Source organism: Poecilia reticulata, linkage group LG10 (genome assembly GCF_000633615.1).
Source record: "Poecilia reticulata strain Guanapo linkage group LG10, Guppy_female_1.0+MT, whole genome shotgun sequence".
Taxonomy (NCBI): Eukaryota; Metazoa; Chordata; class Actinopteri; order Cyprinodontiformes; family Poeciliidae; genus Poecilia; species Poecilia reticulata.
The window spans coordinates 27,000,963-27,023,791 of NC_024340.1; the positions used below are offsets into that span (position 1 = coordinate 27,000,963).

General features: G+C 37.1%; 1 protein-coding gene across 2 annotated transcripts; it reads right to left on the reverse strand.

The window, feature by feature from the left end:
- Positions 1-813: 813 nt before the first annotated feature.
- kif3a (kinesin family member 3A) lies at positions 814-21,991 on the reverse strand. Of its 2 annotated transcripts, XM_017307214.1 has the most exons (18): positions 21,825-21,991; positions 20,242-20,515; positions 19,875-20,019; positions 17,626-17,710; positions 17,368-17,473; positions 15,114-15,253; positions 14,797-14,994; positions 14,311-14,485; positions 14,121-14,219; positions 13,400-13,489; positions 9,128-9,284; positions 8,851-9,031; positions 6,722-6,832; positions 4,515-4,640; positions 3,942-3,995; positions 3,793-3,861; positions 3,557-3,687; positions 814-2,423 (listed from the first exon to the last, which is right to left on the reverse strand). In XM_017307214.1, the coding sequence occupies exons 1-18, from the start codon at positions 21,828-21,830 to the stop codon at positions 2,375-2,377; spliced, it is 2,196 nt and encodes a 731-aa protein (XP_017162703.1). In that variant the 5' UTR covers positions 21,831-21,991; the 3' UTR covers positions 814-2,374. The 2 variants fall into 2 exon arrangements, with proteins under 2 accessions (XP_017162703.1, XP_008418284.1); XM_008420062.2 differs by lacking the exon at positions 13,400-13,489.
- Between the last annotated feature and the right edge of the window lie 838 nt (positions 21,992-22,829).

Here is a 22,829-nt window from a genome sequence, read left to right on the forward strand (position 1 = left end):
CAAAATGAAAAAAGGGTTTTAATTCCCTCTAAATATAAGATTTTACAATTCTCAATTTAACAAATAATGATGCTGAAATCTGTTGTCTTTATCTAAGAAAAATAAGTTTAGAACCTCATTTTTACACTCCTTTTCGTTTGATCTGAATGAGTTAAGATGTAAAGACCACGAGTGATTCTCTAAGTCTGAACTCTGTTGGCTACTTTTAACAGTGATTTTTATACTTTATAGGCCCACTTCTTCTGCTTGGCAGATAAGGTTGTGGAAACGAATCTTACTCAACCCAAGTTTATAGGCCTAAAGAAGGCCCTGCATGAATACAACAAGGTACAGAATAATTAGCATTCAATCTGAACAAGATTCAAAGAGCTTTTTTCCTAAAGTTACTTTACGAAAACTGAATGTTTTTTTTGGAGCTAAATTTGTCGAATTGATTTTGTTTCAGACAATTATGGCCCACTGTCAACTGGACAATGAACTGGATGACTATCAACTAAAAGAGTTTGTTCGGAATGTGAACAGATGCGCAACTCTTCTCCTAAATCATACCAGATGAAGGGACCCCATGAAGAATTATGCACCTTAAGTTATTTAATATATTATATTTATTTTTTTATATTTATATTTGTAATTCAAGTGCCTTTAAAAAAAAATACATGAATAAATCAAAATGTGATAAATGTGTTATGCAAGCCTTTTTTCAATCTTTAGATTAAGCCAGACTAAGATCTTTAAACGAACAGACATAATTTTACAGGGAACCTGGGTGCATTACACCGCTTTGTGACATCACTACTCAACAGGAACCTGGGATCAGACATGAATAATTTATTAAATAAAATCCAGATGTTTGTTGGTGTAAACATTTGACATACACAACAACAACAAAAAAAGCTATCTTACATCCACTAAAAACCAAAACATTAAAAAAAAGTCATACAAGTGCATAAGGAATACAGATACATACATTTATGGTGCATCACAACAAGTGTTGAAAATAAAAACTTGACTGAAGTGAAGGAAATGGCACAGACATAAGAGCTAAACGGCATGCATGCCCTTAATGCTTCTGGCCTATTAAAAAAAACAGGTTAGAAAGTTGTACGCGCTTCAGCTGAATTTAACTAAATTGCAATATAATAATTTGACCAACTAGAATCCGATTAGAATGTTTTCAGTTTTTCATTGAACAGAAATATGTTAATTTATGAGAAGCAAAACAGTTAAAGTTTAATTTCTGAGATAAATTTGTTTAACAGGACACTTGGAAGCAGCTTTATAGGTGTTGATGTTTGTAGGCCAGCGTTGTAATATCATTTCAAACAATCTGACTGAAGTGCCTTGCAAAAGTCTCAACTCCCCTTGTACCAGTTCTCATTTTGTCCCAATACAACAAAAACTTTCAATTATTCATAGACAATCCAAAGGTGCTGAATATTAAAAATGGAAAGGAAATGGTACATAGTTTCTAAAAAGTGTGGCGTGCATTTGTTTTCAGCCCATTTTATTCTGGTATTCCTAGATAAAATGCTACATAACTTCAGAAGTCACCTCGGTGTAAAACAAAGCCCATCTATGTGATTTAATCTCAGTGTAAAACTGCTTTATGAAGGAAGAATGTTAACAGGTCAGTCTCAAGTAGCTCTGCAGGAGCTGCAGAGCTCCACACCTCAGTTGGAAGACCCTGTTGTCGGGTCAACTACTATTCGCACACTTTACACATCTGGTCTTTGAATCCCACTGCTGAAATAAAGCCTTGTTGCAGTTTGTCGCAGACCAATTAGAGAATCCAGCTAACAAAAAAAACAAAAACGGTGAGAGCTATCTGGCCTCCCTGGACATTGCTAATTTATGTGAAAAACTAATACTGCATCTCATCATCTTAAACACACCATCCACAATGTTGCACAAGGTGAATGGTGCCTTGTCCATACAGAGCCAGGAGAGACAAAACCCTGAAGGCTCTGAATACAAATGCCCACCACACTTTCAGGTCTCTATTTGTGAGGAATGTTAAAAGCAATGCGTCGTTTCCATTACACTTCCCAGTTATCCACTTGTCTCTGTTAAAATCCAAACAACATACATAAAAGTTTGTGGTTCCAATGTGGCAAAATGTGGAAAAAAATAGAAGAGGTCTGGATAGTTGCAAGGCACCGCTTCAAGCAGATGGTCTTTTGTTGTGTCCTATTTTCAAGTGGTTGTTCTCCTAATAAAAGGTGCCGCTTGATCACATTTAAAACCTTACCATCTTATGCAGTGTGCGATCAAAATCTATTACTGTTCGACCATAAGCAGGACTAAATACTTCTTTTACGTTACATCAAAGCTGAAGTCAAGGTAAAGCTGTAGTGAAATGTTGACCTCCACATCATCACTGCAGAAGGGAATCGATCACTGTGTCTGGTTTTGCAGATCTTTTCCTGTGGGGAGATGGACACATGATTATTGTTATCAAACATCCTTGGGTAGCTTTAAGTTTCCTGATTTCTGAGAACAGCTCCGTACCACGGTATCAGCAATTTTGATCAGGCTTTTGCGCAATTTTAACACACACACACATAAAAAAAAAAGTAATGATATATCGGCCTCCGAAATAGTTGCACAAAAAAAATAATTCTTATGCAGCTTCGTTCAATAGCAAAGAAAGAAAAAGTTGAAATTTACATGAGTAAAATGCAAGTAAAAACGACAGGTGAGGCATCAGCAACAGTAATAATATTTAGCAGAGTTTTGTTTGAAATAGAACATAAAAACGCAAAGTATTCAAAAATGCTGTAAAATGGTGGAAAAAAAACACAGGACGAGTTACAACAGAGTTTAAACTGAGGCGGGTGCAATTCTGGTAACACCACTGCATGCTATTATCTATTATCAGATATGATGAGCTGCATCACTTTCAAGAAACAACCAGTAAATCAGTTGGACAGTTAATCACTTAACCAAGCAAGCAAGTAGACATATAAACATCACCTCAAACAAAGGTTTCATACCTGTAATTAGTTTTATTTTATCCCTACATAGTTTTTATTATGCAGACATGGGAGATTTTATTGAAAATTATTATTTTTTTGCTTGGGTTTATAAAGGCTTGGAGATAAACTGGTTCGGTCTCAGCATGAGTTGAAAAGGTCAAACCGAATGCATTTAAGATGCTCAAGAAAGAATTAAAATAGACAAGATGCTCAAGTGTAAAAAAATTAAAAGAAAGAAAAAGAAAAAGACAAAAAAGTGAAGCAGAAACTGCAGTCATGTTAGGAAATGTCTTTTTCTTATTTGATAAGAAACGGTAGGGGGGAAAAAAAAGCTTCACATATTCAGTCAGTGTTAAAATAGAAGGTTGATTCCTGTGGAGAGAAAAGTTTTGAACATACACGCTGTTGTTCAAAACTGTACTATGTAAGTTGGTATTATTTGGGTATTTTTGTCAATATTCTAAAGAGTAAAAATGTACTTTAAAACAACAAGCCTAGAAAAAATAAACATGGCAAAGGTTGCTGAAAGAGCAGAGTCCAGTGGTGCATAAAATATAAGGTCTGCTTTGGAGCAAATTTACCTTCGGCTCGTCTTCGGTCTGCCACTTTTACTGCCTTTAGAGGCTTTGGGCCTCTCTAGTTTCATCAGTGATTGCCGCATGCTCTCCTCTGTATATGCTAGATACACGTGGGACAGATCCACCTCAAATGGCTAAAAGTGGTGAAGACAAAAACAGGAGAGGGTCAATATTGCACCTGAAAAGCCAACTAAACATCCAGATGATTAGTCATTTGATGACAAACTTCTGAAACTCACATCTTTCTCTTTCTTGTCTGGTACTGGGGTTTGTTTTCTCATATTATTGCCAGTGTAAGCCACACATTTCTGAAAAATATTAAAAAAATACAAACAAAGGTTAAATCAAGCTTTTGAGCCAACTGCACAACAGTGCAATCTCAACTCACCAGCTGCCATTCTCCAATATCTTCATTCCAGTGGACATAATTTTCTATCATCGCCTAGAAAGTAGAAACTAGGTCAGATTTTCACTCAAACTAAAATACAACAGTCTGCCTGTGGTATGTAAACAATACATCATTTTAGTTTCTGATTTTTATTTTATTTTATTTTTCTTTTTACATTTTCTTGAACTAACAAACTTCAAGGTTGCTCTGGTTCAAGCCCACTGTGCATGAGAAGTGTCCTCTAGCTGCAGGCTGCAGTGTATCCATGTGTGTGTGCCAGCATACATCAGTCAGGATCGACTTCAGTCAGGGGGCTGGGATTAAAACATCCCTTTCTAATCAAATTTACAGGTGTAAAACATGTTAATATTTATAAAAACTGTTGGAACTCAACAATAAATAAAATTTGTACATATCCTTTCTTTTTGTCTGGCCCAGGGTGAGATTACGGATTACATATTAATTTGTGGTATGCAAATATTTTTAAGTTGAACAACAGGAATGTGTAACATTTTTGCATTATGTATAAAACAAAAACCTTTAAAGAAAACAAAAAAAAAACCCAGCATAGACCTGATACTCCTGGGGAATAAAGTTATCTATGATGAGCATCTGGAGCCTCAGTTCTCGACTCAGCTGGCGGATGTTTTCCAGGAGGCCCTCAATCTCTCTGTTGTGCTCTTGTTGCAGATCTGCCATCTGATAAATACATCAGAAAAAAATATTACTGTGAGAAAATGTTGCATTATCTCYGACAGTAAAACGAACACGTCTGTGGATAGACTATGCAAAATGAGTTACTGTATTTCATATGACTTATTTATTTATGGTCATATGCAAGTGAAGTTTTTCAAAGAAACACTCATTTCTATCAATTTAGCAAGATAGCATATTATAAACGATAAGGGTAATAATAAATAGAAGTGATTAATAACTAACCAAAGATATTTCTTGAATTAACTTAAAGATCTCATAAAATATTGACACATCAATTCCTGGGAGGCTAACTGGGGAAACGATTATGGGCATTAATTATTATTTCATTGTAATTTGTAGTTTTTTTTTTGCTAATCTATATTCATGATATATGATTTACATCTCTCTTTTTGGTTATAATAGAATATTTAGTAAAACTTGTTTATGGACACACCATCTGCTATCAGAGAGCTGCTCAGTACAGATTATCGTAATTGTGAGTTTAATCACGGGGAGCAAGATAGTTAAGTTTTGTAACGGAGTGAACGTGAATTAGCAGAAGTGCTAGCAGCTTGTTTCTCTGAAGAACTGACAGTAGTAAAGAGAAAGCAGAGAAGATCTGAGATCTGTCATAGATCTGAGTTGTGCCGACAGTATTAAACACCAGAACTACACAATATTAGCTTGGTGTGATGTGAATTTTATTTTACGTTTGAATTAAAAAAATAAAAAATAAAGTTCATGATCTGAGTATTTATCATTATGATTGGGCCTGGAAATGTTATTGATAAGACAAAATAAAATATCTGGATTTATTTAATTCATCAGAACTAGAACCAGAACCTTGAGGTTCTCCATTGCGGAGTGTTGCTGCAAATCATCAGAGAAATAACCGCAGCTCCAGATCTTGCACAACAGCTGAATCTTCCCACTGGACTAGAACCAAACCGAATCACACATTAACCCATTATTGAGAGCAACTTGCCACTGGAAAGTGTCGCAACATGCCCTTGTGGAGCTCGGTAACTGTTGTGCTGTTCGTGGTTGTACTCCAATAAACAGACCACATTTAGTTTGTGGCTGCAGCAAGTTCAAGACAACCCACATCTGCATCTGAAGCAACCAAGTCATGTATTGACTGGATTTATTTAATCCAGTCAATACTGCTCTCAACAATGTATTGACTTGGTTGCTTCAGATGCAGATGTGGGTTATCTTGAAATAGCTACATATGAAGTAGCATATGAAGTAGCTACATATGCTAGTGCGACTTGAAGAAATGCGGCCATTTCTTCAAGTTGTCATCTCTCCCCGCAATAGCTGTAGGTTGCGGTAAACCAATATTGTCACATTTAAGCTTTGATCGCTGGTATTCCCACATATTTTATAGCCTAAAAGCTCTGACGAAAGCCGGTTAGCGTTAGGGTAACATGAAAACAAACGGCAGTTCTGGCTTGCGGCAGAAGTTGCGTCCATAATTCACGCAAAGCATCATGGGGCGTAGGAATAAGGTGGATACCAGCTTAGACAAACTAAGTTGCAAGGTGACCAAATCAGAGGCCTGTCAATTTGGATCAGAATCTGTCATTTTTTTAAAAGATATTAAACAATTTCAAAGATCCTAAAGAACAGTCAGTGAAACAGAACTCTGTGTGCCACTGGATTAATAGTATCTTTACAAACAAAGTGTTCAAGTGGCAGCAGGCCTGAGATGATACTCATCTCCTGAGACTCTGTCATCATCTCTATGGAGGTATCTTGTTACTTCAGAGGCAGGGAAAGTCAGTAAATGTGAATAACTTCAAACGTATCAACCTCCAGATCACAGGAGGCACGAAAAGGGGAAAAAGAATCTGCTCTCAACAAGCTCATTTCAAGTCWCTTCAAAGATGTTTCTGCACAACGAATTTGGCATTCTTCTAATGCCAAGTTAAAAAAAATAAAAAAATAAAGGAACTAGTGTAAATTAACTAAGAATAGGAGCTAAAGTCTAACATCGCAAGAAAGCATGAATAATTACTTGAAATTATTCCAACGCGAACAATTCAATTCACTCCCAGGTCATTTTTATTTATTGGACTTACTTCTGACTTGGCAGCCATTAGCATGGTCCACACCTTCTTCAGTTTTTTGGTCTTTCCTTGAGCTTCCTCCTGCAGACTTGTGTACTTCTCTTCTATATCTAAACGTTCTTGCTGTTTATGGAGGGAGAAAGGTCATTTGTTATACAGAAACAATACATCTGTATAACAATAGTAGTCTGTACTATTGTACAGACTACAATAGTATATTGTAGTATGTATACAATATACTATTGTATATAATATACTATGTATACAATATACTATTGTATATAATATACTATGTATACAATATAGTATACATTGTAACATACAGCGAGTATGAAAAGTATTCAGACCCCTTTACATTTTTCACTCTGCAGCCATTTGATAAAATCAAAAAGTTCATATTATTTCTCATTAATGTACACTCAGCATCCCATATTGACAGGATAMAAATGTGAATATAGAGGTTTTTGCAAATTTATGAAAAAAGTAAAACTGAAATAGCACATAGACATAAGGATTGAAACCCTTTTCTCAGTTTTGAGTAGAGTCACCCTTTCGAGTCAGTTGCATCATCTTGGGGATGATGCAACAAGTTTTTCATGCCTGGATTTTTGGATCCTCTGCCATTCTTCCTTGCAGATCCTCGAAGTTCAATCTTCATCTTATCAGACCAGAGAATCTTACTTCTAACAGTCTGGGAGACTTTCATGTGTTTTTTGACAAACTATGCAGGCTTTCTTATGTCTCGCACTAAGGAGAGGATTCCATCGAGTCACTCTGCCATAAAGCTCCGACTAGTGGAGAGCTGCAGTGATAGCTGACGAATAATAATAAATAGAACCTTTCTACTGCATCTCTGGAGCTCATTCACAGTGACCTTTGGATTCTTCTCTTCCTCTCTCACCACAATTGCTCAGTTTGGCTGGACGGTCAAGTCTAGGAAGAGTTCTGGTCGTCCCAAACTTCTTGCATTTAAGGTTGCAGAAATTCTTTGGTAACCTTGGCCTGACCTGTGCCTTGCCACATTACTGTCTCTGAGCTCCTTGGCCAGTTCCTTCATCCTCATGACTCTCATTTGTGCTGACATACACTATGACAGGGGTGTCCAAAGTCGGTCCTCAAGGGCCAGCATCCTGCATGTTTTAGTTCTCTTCCTGGTTTTATACACCTGCATCAAATGATGGCTCATCAGAAGGCCTAAGCAGAACACTGACTTGCTGAGGAGATTGTTACTACCACTAGGGAGAGAACTAAAACATGCAGGGTGCTGGCCCTTGAGGACTGACTTTGGACACCCCTCAACTATGAGGTCTTATATAGACAGGTGTGTGCCTTTCCTAATCAAGTCCAACCTGTTTAATTAAACACAGCTGGACTCCAATGAAGGAGCAGAACCACCTCAAGGAGGATCGGAAGATATGGACAATATGCGAGTTAAATATATCACGGCAAAGGGTCCGAATACTTATCACCAAGTGATATTTTAGTTTTTCTTTATTAATAAATGTGCAAAAAAATTTCTATATTTCTGGGGGTTCTTTCTGTCAAGATGGGATGCTGGGTGTAAATAATATGAACTTTTTGATTTCAGCAAACGTCTGAAAAATCTTTCCTTTCTTGAAAAGATTTTTCACTCTTTTCAAGAAAGAGTGAAACATCTAAAAGGATCTGAATAGTTTCTGTACCCACTGTACATATGGTTTAGTTTAAGAAGGTTCCTTTACAAAGAAAAAAAGAAAGTCAAATTCTGCGTCAGTGCGAGCTGATGGGATAATACCAACACGGAGTATAAGTAAAATAAGGATGTGAGAATCTGAGTCTGAGAGGTAACTTTACTTATAACCACAATGATGACAGCTTTTCAGTTTGCAGTAAGCATTGTGGTCTCATATCCTGTACAGCTTGCACTTATTGACCGACAGCAGATTTTAGGTAAAAGTTGCAAGAATTTTGTCTGGCTACTTGTTGCTCATAACATACAAAATCAGACTGTCCTTATAACTCCGTCAGGCTAGAAGCTGTATACCACCAATTGTTCATAAATGCCATAATTGTATGAGATAGAGAAAACCTGAGTCATAACGCAAGTCATCTATCAATCAAAGTGGTTTGGTACCAGGGAGCTGGTTTGCAGCAGATCGTACCTCTTTCTCTTCCAGCTCCTTGCGTAGCTGCTCTGCTCGTTTGCGACGCTCCTCGAGCTCGTTATTTGATTCCTCCAGGAGCCTCTCCTGCTCCTCGGCCTTAGCGAGAAGATCCACTCCGCCTACAATCACCTTCTTCTCTAAAGCCGACAATTTCTCCAGCAGGAGGTGATGCTCCTGTCTAAAATATGTTAAAAATGGTTCACTCGAGATGTCCCACATTTGACCTCAATAACCATGTATGATTTTTTTTTTTTTTTTAAGTTTTATGACTCACTGGGCTTTGAGAAGATCCTTCTCTCTTTTCTCCAGCTCTGCTCTTGCCTTGTTCCTCTCCTCCTCCTCCATGTCCAGCTTGGCTTCCAGAGCCTTTCTTTCTTCCTCGATCTTTGCCTGCATCTCCACCATCTTGTCCGGAGAAACCTTCTTCCTTCCTAAAACGAGAACAGAGAATATGATCAAAGGTCTGTCAGATACGTCTTAGAAAGTATTAGTGGTAATTCATGGTTTGCACAGTTCCAGTTAATTATACCACTGTCAAGGAATGATGGTGGTGTAATGGATGCTAAAGGGTGGATTTGTCATTCTTTTAGGGGAATGACAAATGCACAATAATAAATTCTTAATATGTATCTAACAAAACCTAGACAGTGTCTTCAAACCGTTGTGCATTATGTTATTTTACAACCACAAACTTTCATACATACTGTCATTAGGATTTTATGTGATAATATGAAGGGTAGAATTGTGAAGTAGAAGGAAAATTATGCTTGATTTTCTAAATATTTTACCAAGGAAAAAAATCTGAGGCGTGCATTTTGTTGCTCACCTTTCATTACAGTTACAACTAAAAGTCTTTTGCATGGATAACTGAGTATACGCAATGGATGCATATCCATTCTCTTGTCCCAATATTCACACACTCTGACCTTTAGCATCTGCACAACTAAAAGACATACATTAATTGTGGGAATCAAGGAAAGCGAAAGTCCACACAATAGGTCCAAAATGTTATTGGGAGGCAGAATTTGCATGCATGACACTTAAAACATAACCTCTTGCTGAATATTGCACCCATGCAGTCCTGCACAACTGCAACATTTCTCACACTAATACTCTAAAGACAATTGTGAATCAACATATTGTGTAGCTCTGAACAATTCCTTCAACCTCAGAGTGATGCATGTTGGTCTATCGCATAAAATCTCAATAAACTACATCAAAGTTTAAGTTAATAATGTGGGAAAATGTGTAATGTATTTTCACCCCCCAAAGAATCGTATTAAATGAGAGATTCAACACCATGAGTGATTGTCATGAAGATGAAAATGAAAACCGTCCCTGAAAGTCAGACAGAAAAATGTTATCAGTAATAGTCTCTTCTTCAGTAATTCCATCGGAGTGAACTACAGTATTGGCTGAATCTCCTTAAATTGTAATGTAATTGTTTGCTACCATTTTTTAGCACCAACCTCTTTGGCCTTGAATAACAACAGGAGGACAGAGAAAGAGAGAGAGAAAGAGAAATAGAGAGAGAGAGAGAGAGAGAGAGAGAAAACCAATGCATTACAAAGTGATTTAGAAAGTCGTGTACGGGGAGGCGCAATAATAAGAGGTCAAACAGTGAAACAAATGCTGCCGAAAACTTTCAGCAAGATCAACTATGTGCCAGTCAAGAAAGATGAATTTAATTATACATAACGAAACAAGACGTGGGCAAACTGCATCTTTGAGGTTAGGGGCAAACGGTTCACATAATAAAGCATGTTAGAGATGAAAGCCGACAATCTGGTTAGACAATGCTCATGCTGAAGCTCTTTGTGATGTCAAAAGAGTAACCAGTTAGGTAAAATGTGAAACAAAGTTCTGGGCGATGCATTCACGAAAGTATTCATTCTTAGAAAGATTTGCTCCCACTGAGCAGATAAGTCAGACAGAAATCTGCAAAGTGGGCCACGCCAGGAACCTGGGAGACACTTTTAATATCCGTGCAATAAAAATGAAAGAAGGGTAAGGAGCTGCACTGTGATAATACGGGAGTGATAAAGACAAGAGGAAAAGACAAAAGCCCTTTTTACACATGTTCTTAACTCTGGAAATGATTTTGAAAATGTTCTCTGACAATAAGTATAATAATACTTATTATTAAGTATAATAAGTACTTAAAATAATATTTTAATACTTAATATAATATCTTTAAGTATAATTTTTATGTCCAATACTTAAAGATGTGTCTTAGCTGCCCAACTCTTTAATATGAGTTTTATAAACTCCTGCATTTTTAGTAACAGCAGAAATGGTCTAGTATTTATCTGCCTTTGTACTGGACCTAAGGCCGCCAATAATCATTAGTTTAGATTATTCTAGGGTTAGGATAAATCCTAAATAATTTCCACAAAAATCATTTTAATGAACTTTTTAAGTCATTAGATTAGACTTTCACATTTACTGCAGTCATCATAAAAAGTCCTTTAAAGATGGAAACCGAAGTATAAAATGTCAATCTCTCAAATAACCAGACAGCTGCAGCATTTAGCAAACATAAAATATAATCAGATCATTTGTGTGGAAACTCTGTGGATTAAAAGAGACAAAAGTCAATTAAAACACAATCGTATTGAAAATATTTTATGGAAGTCTAAGTCAAAGATCTCTTGGAAACATAAAAAATCTGACAATCTGACAACAGTCTGATAATTAAACATTCATTTCTTATTGTAATTCAGTTATATTTTTATATTTTATTATTTTTTGTCATTGATTTTTTTAATTTAATATTTTGTTAAAGAACGGTATATTACTACCGTATTTTCCGCACTATAAGGCGCACCTAAAAACCTTCAATTTCCTCAAAAGCCGACAGTGCACCTTACAATCCGGTCCGCCTTATATATGGACCAACATTGAGCCACAACAGGTCTAGCAACTACGGTAAGCAGCCGCCGACTTCATTTTCCCCGTAGAAGAAGAAGCGCGCGGTGCATGCTGGGATAGTTGTCAGAACRCTGGTTTGTTAATMAAGTTTGACTGACCTATCTACCTGCCGACCTGATAATCAGGTCGTCTGCAGGTCATTTAGCACCACGTTCTCCACGAACATGCTGTGCGCGAATGGAGAAGGGTGGCCATCATCCGGCCACGCCCCGGCCCAGTCACGGAAGGCAGAGAGACAGAGACTGTGGCGTCAGGGTGTCGGTTGGTCTGTGTTATCCAGAAAGCAGTTGGGCACAATATTGCAACACCAACACCATGAGTGAAACAACGACTGGGGCAGCCTGGTATGTAAAGCACTCAGGGACCATTTCTTTACAAATGTGGATGTGTAATAGAGTACGGAACAAATCGGCAACCCAAAATTCTATGCGCCTTATAATGCGTTGCACCTTATATATGAAAAAAGTTTTAAAATAGGCCATTCGTTGAAGGTGCGCCTTATAGTGCGGAAAAAAAAGGTAAATTTATTTGAGTTTGCATTTGATGTAATATATTACATTTCAACACTTACTTTATTGAAACATATTATTAAAGAGCAGTTGCTACACTGTTTATCTAACCTCAAAAAACAATTGTTTAATCGTGACAGTACTTATTAATCATTATTATAAATATTACTTCCATAACTGATCAGCCGTAAAAGGACTACATGGAACAATGAAGAACAAGAATGCTGCTGTCCTGCTTTTTTAAAAGCTCTCTAGAGGGGCAGGGCTGGGTTTTATTCCGTATATTTGACAACTCTTTCAATAAAATACTTGTAATCAATCATTATTTTAAGGTCAGATTAAAATTTTCTGTTTTCACCAGAACCTAATCACATCGATTTGGTTCAAGTATCCGTATCAAATTCCCAGTGACTACATGACTGAGATCAACCGTCAGTCACTCAATTTAAAATACCTTTGAAGAAAACTCTGTGACACTCCAACATTTGCACCATTGCTCACAGCTTTTTATATTATCTCAGATCTATGGCAAGAGAAAAAAATACTGTCTCTGACTCAGCTTGTAGACTTGACATCAAGGCAACAGGAAACCCCCTAAGGAAAATCACCTACCTATACATCACCCAAACCATTTTAGATATTTACAGAGTGTTACTAAAAAGTGTTCAACATCTTACTGAAAGATGTTGAACCACATGCATTAATAACGTAAAAGCATAGGTCACATATATGACAACTTTGACTGGATTTAAGAGATTGTTGTCTACAGACTTAAGGGATTGAAGATGCTAAACTTCCCAAAAGATCTTTATGCAGCTGCCATGCTACAAAACTCAGCTTTCTAGAAATTTTTTCTCCAAGGAACATATTAATATATTTATATTTTGTTCTCTTCTCCTTGAGAATACAGCTGCGTAAGTCAGGAAAAGTAATAGGCACCAAGAAAAAGAAATAAAATAAAACATGCAAATGAATGTGTAGTCACAGCAGCAAAAATATCACATTGGATTTAATATATTAAAGCTTAAAATTTCTGTGCTCATGTGTGAAAAGGGCTGTAATTTGTGGGCAGGCTGGTTGGTGAGCAGAGGGCTACTCCAACTCACTATCCCGCAGGTCGGCGTCAGTGGGCGGTGGCACTGAGGAGGAAGTGTCGGTAAATTCTGAACTATTACTTCTGCTGATGTCACAACTGTCTGAAAAAGAAGCAGAAGAAGTCCCAAAGCCCAAAGACAGAAACATGAAAGAAAGATAAACCATAAACAGTTGAAGGAAAATGTGATTACAAGTTTAAGCACAGAAAAATAAGGCAAAAATTATTTGCAAGTGAAAAAGCTGCAGGTACAGACATGCAAACTGCTAACTCAGCAGACCAGATAAGCTCAGAGAAACAACTTAAAACTGAAATCAGAAAGAAATCTAAAAGTAAAAAATAAAAATAAAAATAAACTAACTAACTGGAATTCTATTGTGACGACAAAATAATTCTCGTTCATTTTTCACACAACTCACAGTAGGTACATGTTGAGAATACCGGGGGGAACTCCTAAATGAGCAAACTACAAGGTTAAATGCAGCTTTAGTCATGCCTTGCATCAAACCTCAAAACAACTTCGACTTGATTCAGATCTTAGGAACTGAATACTTGCTTAGCATTAAAACACTGTCGACGGATCAAACAAGCTACATGCAAATCATGTAGATGGTTATCTCCTCTTGTGCTAAAACCGCACACTAAACTGCAAGACAACATTTTGTTTTAGTCGCACCAAAATGTGGGTGGTCTAACTTTTTCACAATCTGTGCTCATTAATGATCAACTCTTACCCCTCCTCCTCCGTCGACCTTCTCCTGCCTCTCCTGCATAATCGTCCCCTTCGTCCATCTCCTCTGATCCACTGCCTTCTGAGCCAGAAATCTCTTCACCTAGTGTTGCACAAGCAACAACATTTTAGTCTCTGAAGAAAACGCGCACATTGCATGTTATATATTTTTTTTTAAATATTTAGCTCCTTACCCTCTTCCAGTTTCTTTTTGAGCTCCTCGATTTCTTTCTGAAACTGCCGCAGAAGGGCGTCCTTGGGATCTTCGTTGATTCTGGCTTTGTTTTTGATGTTTTTAGCCCTGTTAGCATAGCGCAAGGTACTGATGGTCTCATCATAGTTGTAGTCTGCAGGACCTATATTTGCACACTGGTAGGGAAAGGTATGTTGGGTAAAATTTTAAGGTAGATACAGGTATAACAACTTTCCCCTGACAATTAATGAAAGCAATACATATAAAATTAGAATATCACATAAAAAAAAATGCAATACAGAAACGTGCCTTTAATATCTGCAAAAGAACAACTTGCCTAAAGGTTTGGGTTTTTTTTTCAAATAGTACTTTTAAATCCGACACAAAAACCTTATCAGAATACCGTAACACAGCCTTACAATTAATCCATGTGAGACATAGCATTTAAAAAAAGGCTCCTATTAATGTGTTCAAACTGAAGCTGTACCATCATGGTCTTGGAGTTTCCGCCCAGTGAATCCTGAAGCAAACGGGTCAGTTTGGAGTTTCTGTAGGGGACGTGAGTGCTCTTGCCATCCACCAGGGCGGAGATGACGTTACCCAGGGTGGAGAGGGACAGATTGATCTTCGTTGCTTCCTTCAAACGCTGACCTGTGGCTCCGGTTTTGCCCTGTCTTTCTGAACCCTGTGTTTGTTGAGAATAAGCGGTGGTCGGCGGAGATTGTGCAGAACACGTGCAGCGAGGCTTACTTAGACGTATTCATTCAAGTTTAAAAAGAAGTAGCTTTTATTATTCATACTTACTGCCAGATCTACAAGATGAAGCTTTCCCATGCGAACATGCTGGTTACCATCCACACCCTTCTCACTGCACTCGATGGTGATGGTGAAGATGGCATGAGAGCGGGAGCTGTGCTCATTCATGTTTGTAGCACCGACGGATCCTGCACCAAAAAAAAAAAAAGAAAGAAAAAGATCAATTTAAATTTGACATTTGGCATTTAAAGTACTTTGTAGTGCTCCTCCAATATCTCAACCTTTCTGTGCAATTCAATAGTACCGCTGGTAGCAAAAGAGAAGCTCAGCATTACGCTACCACCACTATCATTGACAATGGTACAGTGTTTATAAATTTGAAAGCCACTTTCACCAAACATGTATGTGATGACTGGTGATGTCTATTATATTCCAAAATCATGAATTCATCATTTGAATACAAAAACATGCGAAGTGTGTTGAATTAAAACTCACTGAAAAGTGCTCAATAAACTACAGAGCATTGRACACGTCATTCAACGGTAAGAAAGAGAAGGGTGAGATTTATCATGAGTAATATCGTTGCAACATCCAACAAAAATGTCACATTTTATCTTTATTTTTTTTTCATTTCCTGAGCAGATGTGACATACGGTAAAAATGAAAAAAAAAATAGACATCATTATGTTGCAACTGATCGTGGTGTGAAAAATGTCTTGAGAATATCCCAAAACTACCATTATAAACTGAGGTTCGTGTACAAAAAGTGTTATTGATACACTATTTTCTAATTGACACAGGAAGTCTGGACGTGTAATTTAAAAATTGAGCTGCAACACTTCCTGGGTGACCCAAATTCACATACTTTATGACAGAGGCAGTAAATTCTCTGTAAAATGACATCCACAAAGTTGTGCGAGCAAAACAGGATTTGTTTTGTTACAGCGGGGAAGGATTACAAGGAGTTCGACGCCTTATGCACATTGACTTAACAAACAGAAGCCTGTGTCTGCAGTGAATTTCACATAATGCCGCCTTGGCATTTTCCACTACAAGCAACAGACTTTCATTTTGATAACAGTCAGAAGAATAAACACAATTCCTCCTGTACCACAACTGCTGTGTGCACAAAGAGAAAAATCACAGAGGCTATTTTCAGTGAGTTTGAAATATTTGAAGTCATAGTAAAGGTTTAAAGAAAGTTATGTGGCGGAGCATAGGATGAAATTCTGAACCCCATGCTCGTTTACTAGGGGTCACTCCTGTCTTGAGAATAAAGTTTTGCCTGAAAATAAAGTTTTGCCTGAAGCAGTTAAATAACTGGATTTGGTATGTGTCAACACAGCAAATAAAAAATGTATATTATTAACATGATATTATACTACTATAGAAGAATACTAATAATACTAATAAAAAATGTTGATGGCTTCACTGTTAGTGTTACTTTTAGTCTGTGATAACGTTTTGCATATGTTTAACATTTAAACAAAATTAAAATAGTATTGATCATCGTGATTGATTTGCACAATAATCAATATATTGGCATGAAGAATGCCAGAATGCTTAAGGCAAAAAAGTCAAGCTAGCAAGTGAAACAGGCAAACAAATCTAAAAACCAAATACACACTGCTAAAAGCTAACAGACTCAACATTAGCTGCAGGGAGAGTTAGTAGAGGTCTGAACAAAACTCTCTGCATTCATTCATGTTTTTACAAAAATATGTGAAATGTTAACCACAACAGTGTGAACAACAAGGGAAAAAAAATGTCTACATTCGACGTATCATTGGTTGAATTCTGGAGCCAATGAATGAGGGTGACAGTTTGGATGTTATGGTTAAAACGTGGATACTGCAAGGTGCTCCAACAATTTAATCACACCTTGAAACTGGTCTTGGCATGGATAAAGCTGGCTAAGTTTACATTTCTGGAATAGCCTTACTGGAACCAGGCTTTAACTGTATAGAAAATACAAGAACGAGGCTTGAAAGCTGGGTCGGTTTCAGCAAACAAACCAATTTAATGGAACTCTATCAATTTTATTGGGAAAAATGATCCAATATCCAGCCAGATATAATCATTGAGACTTTATGCAGTTGCATTATCCCACCCGAGAAAAATAATTCAAATAATCCATTCAAACCCCAAATGTATTATGACATCTGTGCCCAGTCGGGGTGCATGCGAATCTCAGACAACAGCAGAATTTCTCATAGAAACAAGAGTTGATAGTCAGTTATATGTGTTTTATGTTTGATTTGTTACTGTCATGATTCCTTATCGATKCAATGGTTGTTCTTACGGTTTTTGTGACCGAGAGTCATAATCCTGTCCATATCGTCAGCGTTATTTACGACATAACCAGAGAGATCTTTGATGTACACGCCAACATCAGGTCTTTCTTTGACCTACAAAAAAAAAAGATCTTTATCATTGAAAGTTGCAACAGTTGCAAATCCAAATTTAGAGTTTAGCAAAGACAAATGACAACCGCGACTTTTAAGACAACTCGTTGTGCAAAACCTTTATAATCGGTCGCAAAAGTTATATATCCCGTTACCTCAAGCCTTTGCAACTGGTCCTTGCCCAGCAAATCCCGCACTTCCTCGTTGTAAATCTCCAGGTACGAAACTCGAACTAAAAATCTGTCAAAGACAAACATAGAACTAAATTACATTTTAAAAAGGCTGATGTAGGAATATACACAGTTGAAACCTTTCAAAGAGCCCTGTGTATATAAATGCTTTCACCATAGGCGTAAATCCCGGGGAGAGTCAGGGGGGTCGGGCGGGGTCCGGACCTCCCCAATCTTGGAAAAGTCTAGAATTGTCCCCCCCAAAGAAATTCCTCCCCTTTGGGGGGGAATTGTCCCCCCCAAAGGAGGAGCCCCCCCAAAGAGCTCCTCCTTAGTTAGTGCTAAGGAGGAGCTCCCTCCTCCTTAGCACTAGCCGACAGCTCTGTATGGGAGCAGAGAGCAGAGGGGCTACTGCAGCTGGCAGTAAAAAAAAGAAAAAAGTATGCCTTTATTTCTTACCATCTTCAACGTAGAGCCTGTAAAACCACAAAATAAAATCTCAATATTTTCTAGAAAACTCTGGTGCTGACCTTTAAGTTTAAGTTATGATACTTCCCAGATATTCAATTCCTACATATTTATAGGTTCTCAGCCATCCAGGACATGACCCCCCAACCCCAAAAAAAGTTTAAAGCAACTTAAGTTATAATTTAAATAACACATGATTTGTATTGAGAACCACTGCAATAAATCAATATTTATGAGAAATTTTAGTAAGTGGAGTTACTCATTAAAACTTTATTTAGAGCCGTAAGTTTTTGTAAAGGTGTAGCAGAGGTTAGATCGGTGACTCTGAACCAAACTCAGATCTAAGCAACATTTGAATCTTAGTTTGACTTCTATGAGTCTCAACAGGTTGTTTACTGAGAAAAACACTGTTGTTATTCATTGCTACTTACTAGTCATTTTTGGTAGTGCAGCTTGAACACAATAAAAAAAAAATTTAAACCACATTTTATGTTACATTTGACTGTAACTTTGCCGACCCCCCCAAAATTGGTCTTAAAAAATTTCCCTGTTTATGGTCCCCCCAATAATGAGATGGAATTTACGCCCTTGGCTTTCACTTTGCTCCCACAATCTCGATGAGGAAAAAAAAACTACCCCATTACAGGAATATATAAAGGAAGTTGATCACCAAATTAGCTTTGATTAAGACAAGTCATTGTATATTTCTTTAGTAGGATTTAATAAGTATGTGGGGAAATTACTTCTCCTGAGCTCATCCAGACAATGACATATGTTTATCTATAACTAGTAAGTAGGATAAATTATGTTCAGAGCTTAGCGACAGGAGAGCTTCATGCTTATGCTCTGCTTATACGACTCCACTGTTCAGAAACAAAACTACGTCACACACTTTACAATTTTAAGTACAGTTACGAGAAATAGATTCAATTCCACGGTATCGGTTAGTAAAACTTGCCAGCCACTTAGTTGTGTCATATTTCAAAAATGACTATCAAAGCTGTTAATCTACCAGTGTAAAACTCTGTTTATCAGCTGCAATCTAAAAAGAGGGTAGACCACAATAAGGATATGAAATGTTCACCTATGTCGAAAAAAAAAATCCTAGCTCAGTTCAATCATGCAGTTTGTGTGAACCAGTGTTCAAAGGAAAAGACACTAATGCCTATCCTAGTTTCTGCAAGCAACATTTCCTGTTTCCTGTTCATGTTTATATTACGCTTTAAGGTTTGTTTCCCAAGAGTATCTGCCAGAAGCATTAATATGCTTTGAACATTTTTACTTTAGCATCTTGTTAAGTAAAACTTAAATGTATTTCGCAGGGATTTTATGTGATAGACCATCACAAAACAGTGTATGAATAAAGTGGAAAGAAATGCTGCACTACTTGCTCTTTATTATTATTATTATTATTATTATTATTATTATTATTATTATTTTTACAAAAAAATAGAAGAGTGTATTGCATATTTTGTAGACTGCAGCCATCACTCTCAGATTGACTATTTACCTCACTGGTAAATACGCAGTTAGTGAACAAACAATCATAAACAAGAGTGAGTATGGCCTTTATAGAAGAGTGATACGAATAACGTAAGAAAGAAAGATATATATTAAAAAAACTATTTGCAGTTTTTCTCATAGAAAACACCTCAAACATGTGAAGAAAGAACATCTGATCAAATGACACCAAAGTTTAGTGTGGCCCATGTTACAAAATATGTAAAGGGATCAAATAAAATGTTGTCTACAGTCTGATTTCATACCTTGTGTCGCCCTCTGCCTTGGCAATGTGTCCAAAAATATGAGCAAAAGAATTTGGAATAATCCCTCGAAGTTCTGGTACCGCCCTCACCCCCTCCATGGTGAAGGTTTTTCCTGTGCCAGTTTGCCCATATGCAAAAATTGTGCCTGGATTGGGGAATCAAAGAATATAATTCCATCATTCCTAATAATACGTATTGGCGAAAATTGAAAATGACAAAGTATCAAGTGCAAGTTACTTTGAGAGAACTGTTATACGCTTGTTATAAGCCACACTACAGTAGTCCCTGCAACGACTGAAAGTTAACTATTTCAATACTTTAACAGAGCTGGTTAAACAAATCGTTTCTATAAGGAAAACAACTGTACCGTTATATCCCTCTAAAACGGAGTCGATGATTGGGCGGGCTGTGAGGTTGTAGACATCTAGTTGCTTGCTGTCAGGCCCAAACACAGTGTCAAAGGTGAATGTCTTAGGAGGTTCATGGGGGATCTCCAGTTTGTTCACCGTTATGGTACCACGGATCTCGTCCACACTGACGGCCTGCTTGAAGGCCATCATCTTCTCCTTCTGGTTGAGGGGACGACATCTTACCACGACTTTGACATTATCGCTGACTTCCTGTTTCTCAGCCTTACTGCTCTGAAATGGATAAAAATAAGAAATACATGGACTTATGGGTATAGCTGACAAATAGCATGGGAAACGCTATAGGCACACATGGGACCATTTTTGGCATCCATAAAGAAGTGATGCAGAAAAAGTATTGTGGTAAAACAGTGGCGAGAAAGTGTTTGCCCCTCTTAATTTCCTTTTTTTTTTTTTTGCATGTTTGCCACACTTAAATGCTTCAGAACATCAAACTAATTAAAATATTAGCCAATCCCTCTCTCATGAACAAACAAAGGGAAACAGTGGCTGATTTTCAGATCCTTGTTCCAAAACATAAAGTTAAATTAACACAATATATCAATATCAGTCCCTATACTTAAATTCTACATAAAACCCAATGGTTTAGCTAAGTGAAAGAGAGGTGCCAGGATTCTGGACAGTCTAGACAAGTCCAGGGGTCTCCATCATTGGTCTTAGTTGCTTTCCTGCAACTTTCAGATGGATTTGCTACCAAACACATGAATCAAATGGAAAGGACAAACCTCAGCAAATTCTACAGAGGCCTGGTAATTAATCATTCATTTGATTCGTGTGTGCTGCAACAGACTCCAAGGAGAAATGGTGAAAAATCCCTCTCTCTGTTTGCTCCAGTCCTGTGAAACGTAACAAGAGAAGTGCTGCTCCATTGGCAAAGGATTGTTGCATTGACAATAACTGTGTACTGATTTTGTTATAACAATTATAGCATGTGATTTTAGTCCGCAAATAAGTTGTATATTAAAGGTTGGATTACTACAATTTTCACTGCGAGATTATTCTGCTAAAATGAAAGATTTTACAGCTTTTAACGCGTTTTTTTTTTATCAGGGTTGCAATTACATCTGTATGCACAGACGCAATTTACCGTCTCATAAACACCCCATAACAGAACACGGAGTCTAAAGCAGACACAATAAATGCATAAATCAATCAGAGCTGAGTGGTTTTAATTAACCCTTTATGGGTCAAAATGTTATAAGATGTTGCTAGGTAACGACGTTAAAGTCTCTGCTTTGACCGTAGCTGGCTAATAATAATAACTGCAATGTTCACTTACATGGAAGAAGCGAACGCAAACTAAAAGCTATTGTGATAAAATACACCCAATAGTACATACAACATTAAAAGGAAACGGACAGTTGACAGAGGCCTTTACCATATCTCTGTATCCTGCAACAGCTACGATAACTGATATGCTAATGATGCTAAGCGGGGTTAGCATCACATCAACAGAGGAAGGGAGGAACCCTACTTATGAACAAAACAAAAAAAAAACATACAAAAAGGCGTGGCGACTTACCGGCATAGTGAGGAAGTGGAATGTGCTATATATGGAGGCTTCTAGACGCTTGGAGTGATCTGTACATTTGATTTTAGGTTACTGCTCGCTGAATTTGTGCACCAGCGATGTTGTCATTCTCATCAGCAGCTCATGGCGGTTGGCTTGTCAGCTCCAGTCTGAGTCGGTGTGCGCATGCGTATCCACTGGTTTCGACTGGCCAGTATACAGTAATATCTATTAGCACTATTTTGCATAAGTTAATTTGGTAACTCTACAGTTTATTAAACCATATAACTGTTATTTTAATAACAAAAACGAGGACTCTGAGCTATTAGTCAGCATAATATCTGACTAATAGATATTTTATAATACTTTTTATTTTTTTGTATTGTAGGAGCCAATGTAAAAAAAAATGTATTGGCTCCTTACGCTGTATCCAGTACCTTCCATAGCCTATATGTAAAATGCTATAAATTATTTTCTCATGATCTAGCTCTCAAAAAACTAAGACTAGATTTTTTTTTATTTGACCTTGAAACCCAGCAACTTTCAGCGACAAAAAAAAATAGATCCCTGTTGTTTAATATTTCAGAAAAACCCTACCTTTAATTTGAATATTTATAGGTACTATTGATAACTCCATGGTAAGAACAAACAAAATGATTAGAGATGCAATTATTAGTGCTGCTGCTGTAATTTTTAAAAATAATCCATCTTTGATCTGACTAATGGAGCTGTAGTTAGTCTTCTCCAAAGTTGCCATACACGGACTGTGGCGATTCGCCTCCTTGATTGTTGCTGAGCTTTGACTTCTAACCTTGCAATTTTATGGTACTTAAAATAATAACTTCTGCCTTTCTTGAATTAAGCAGTGGGAAATTTAGAACCACTTTGTCATGGTTACTATGGATGCACTGTTTTAAGTATCTGTGGTGAACTGTCGTCATGTGCTTACAGTAATAAAAAGTTGTCATCAACATATATGTTATGAGACATAATAGTACTTTAAAGTTTTCTCAGATT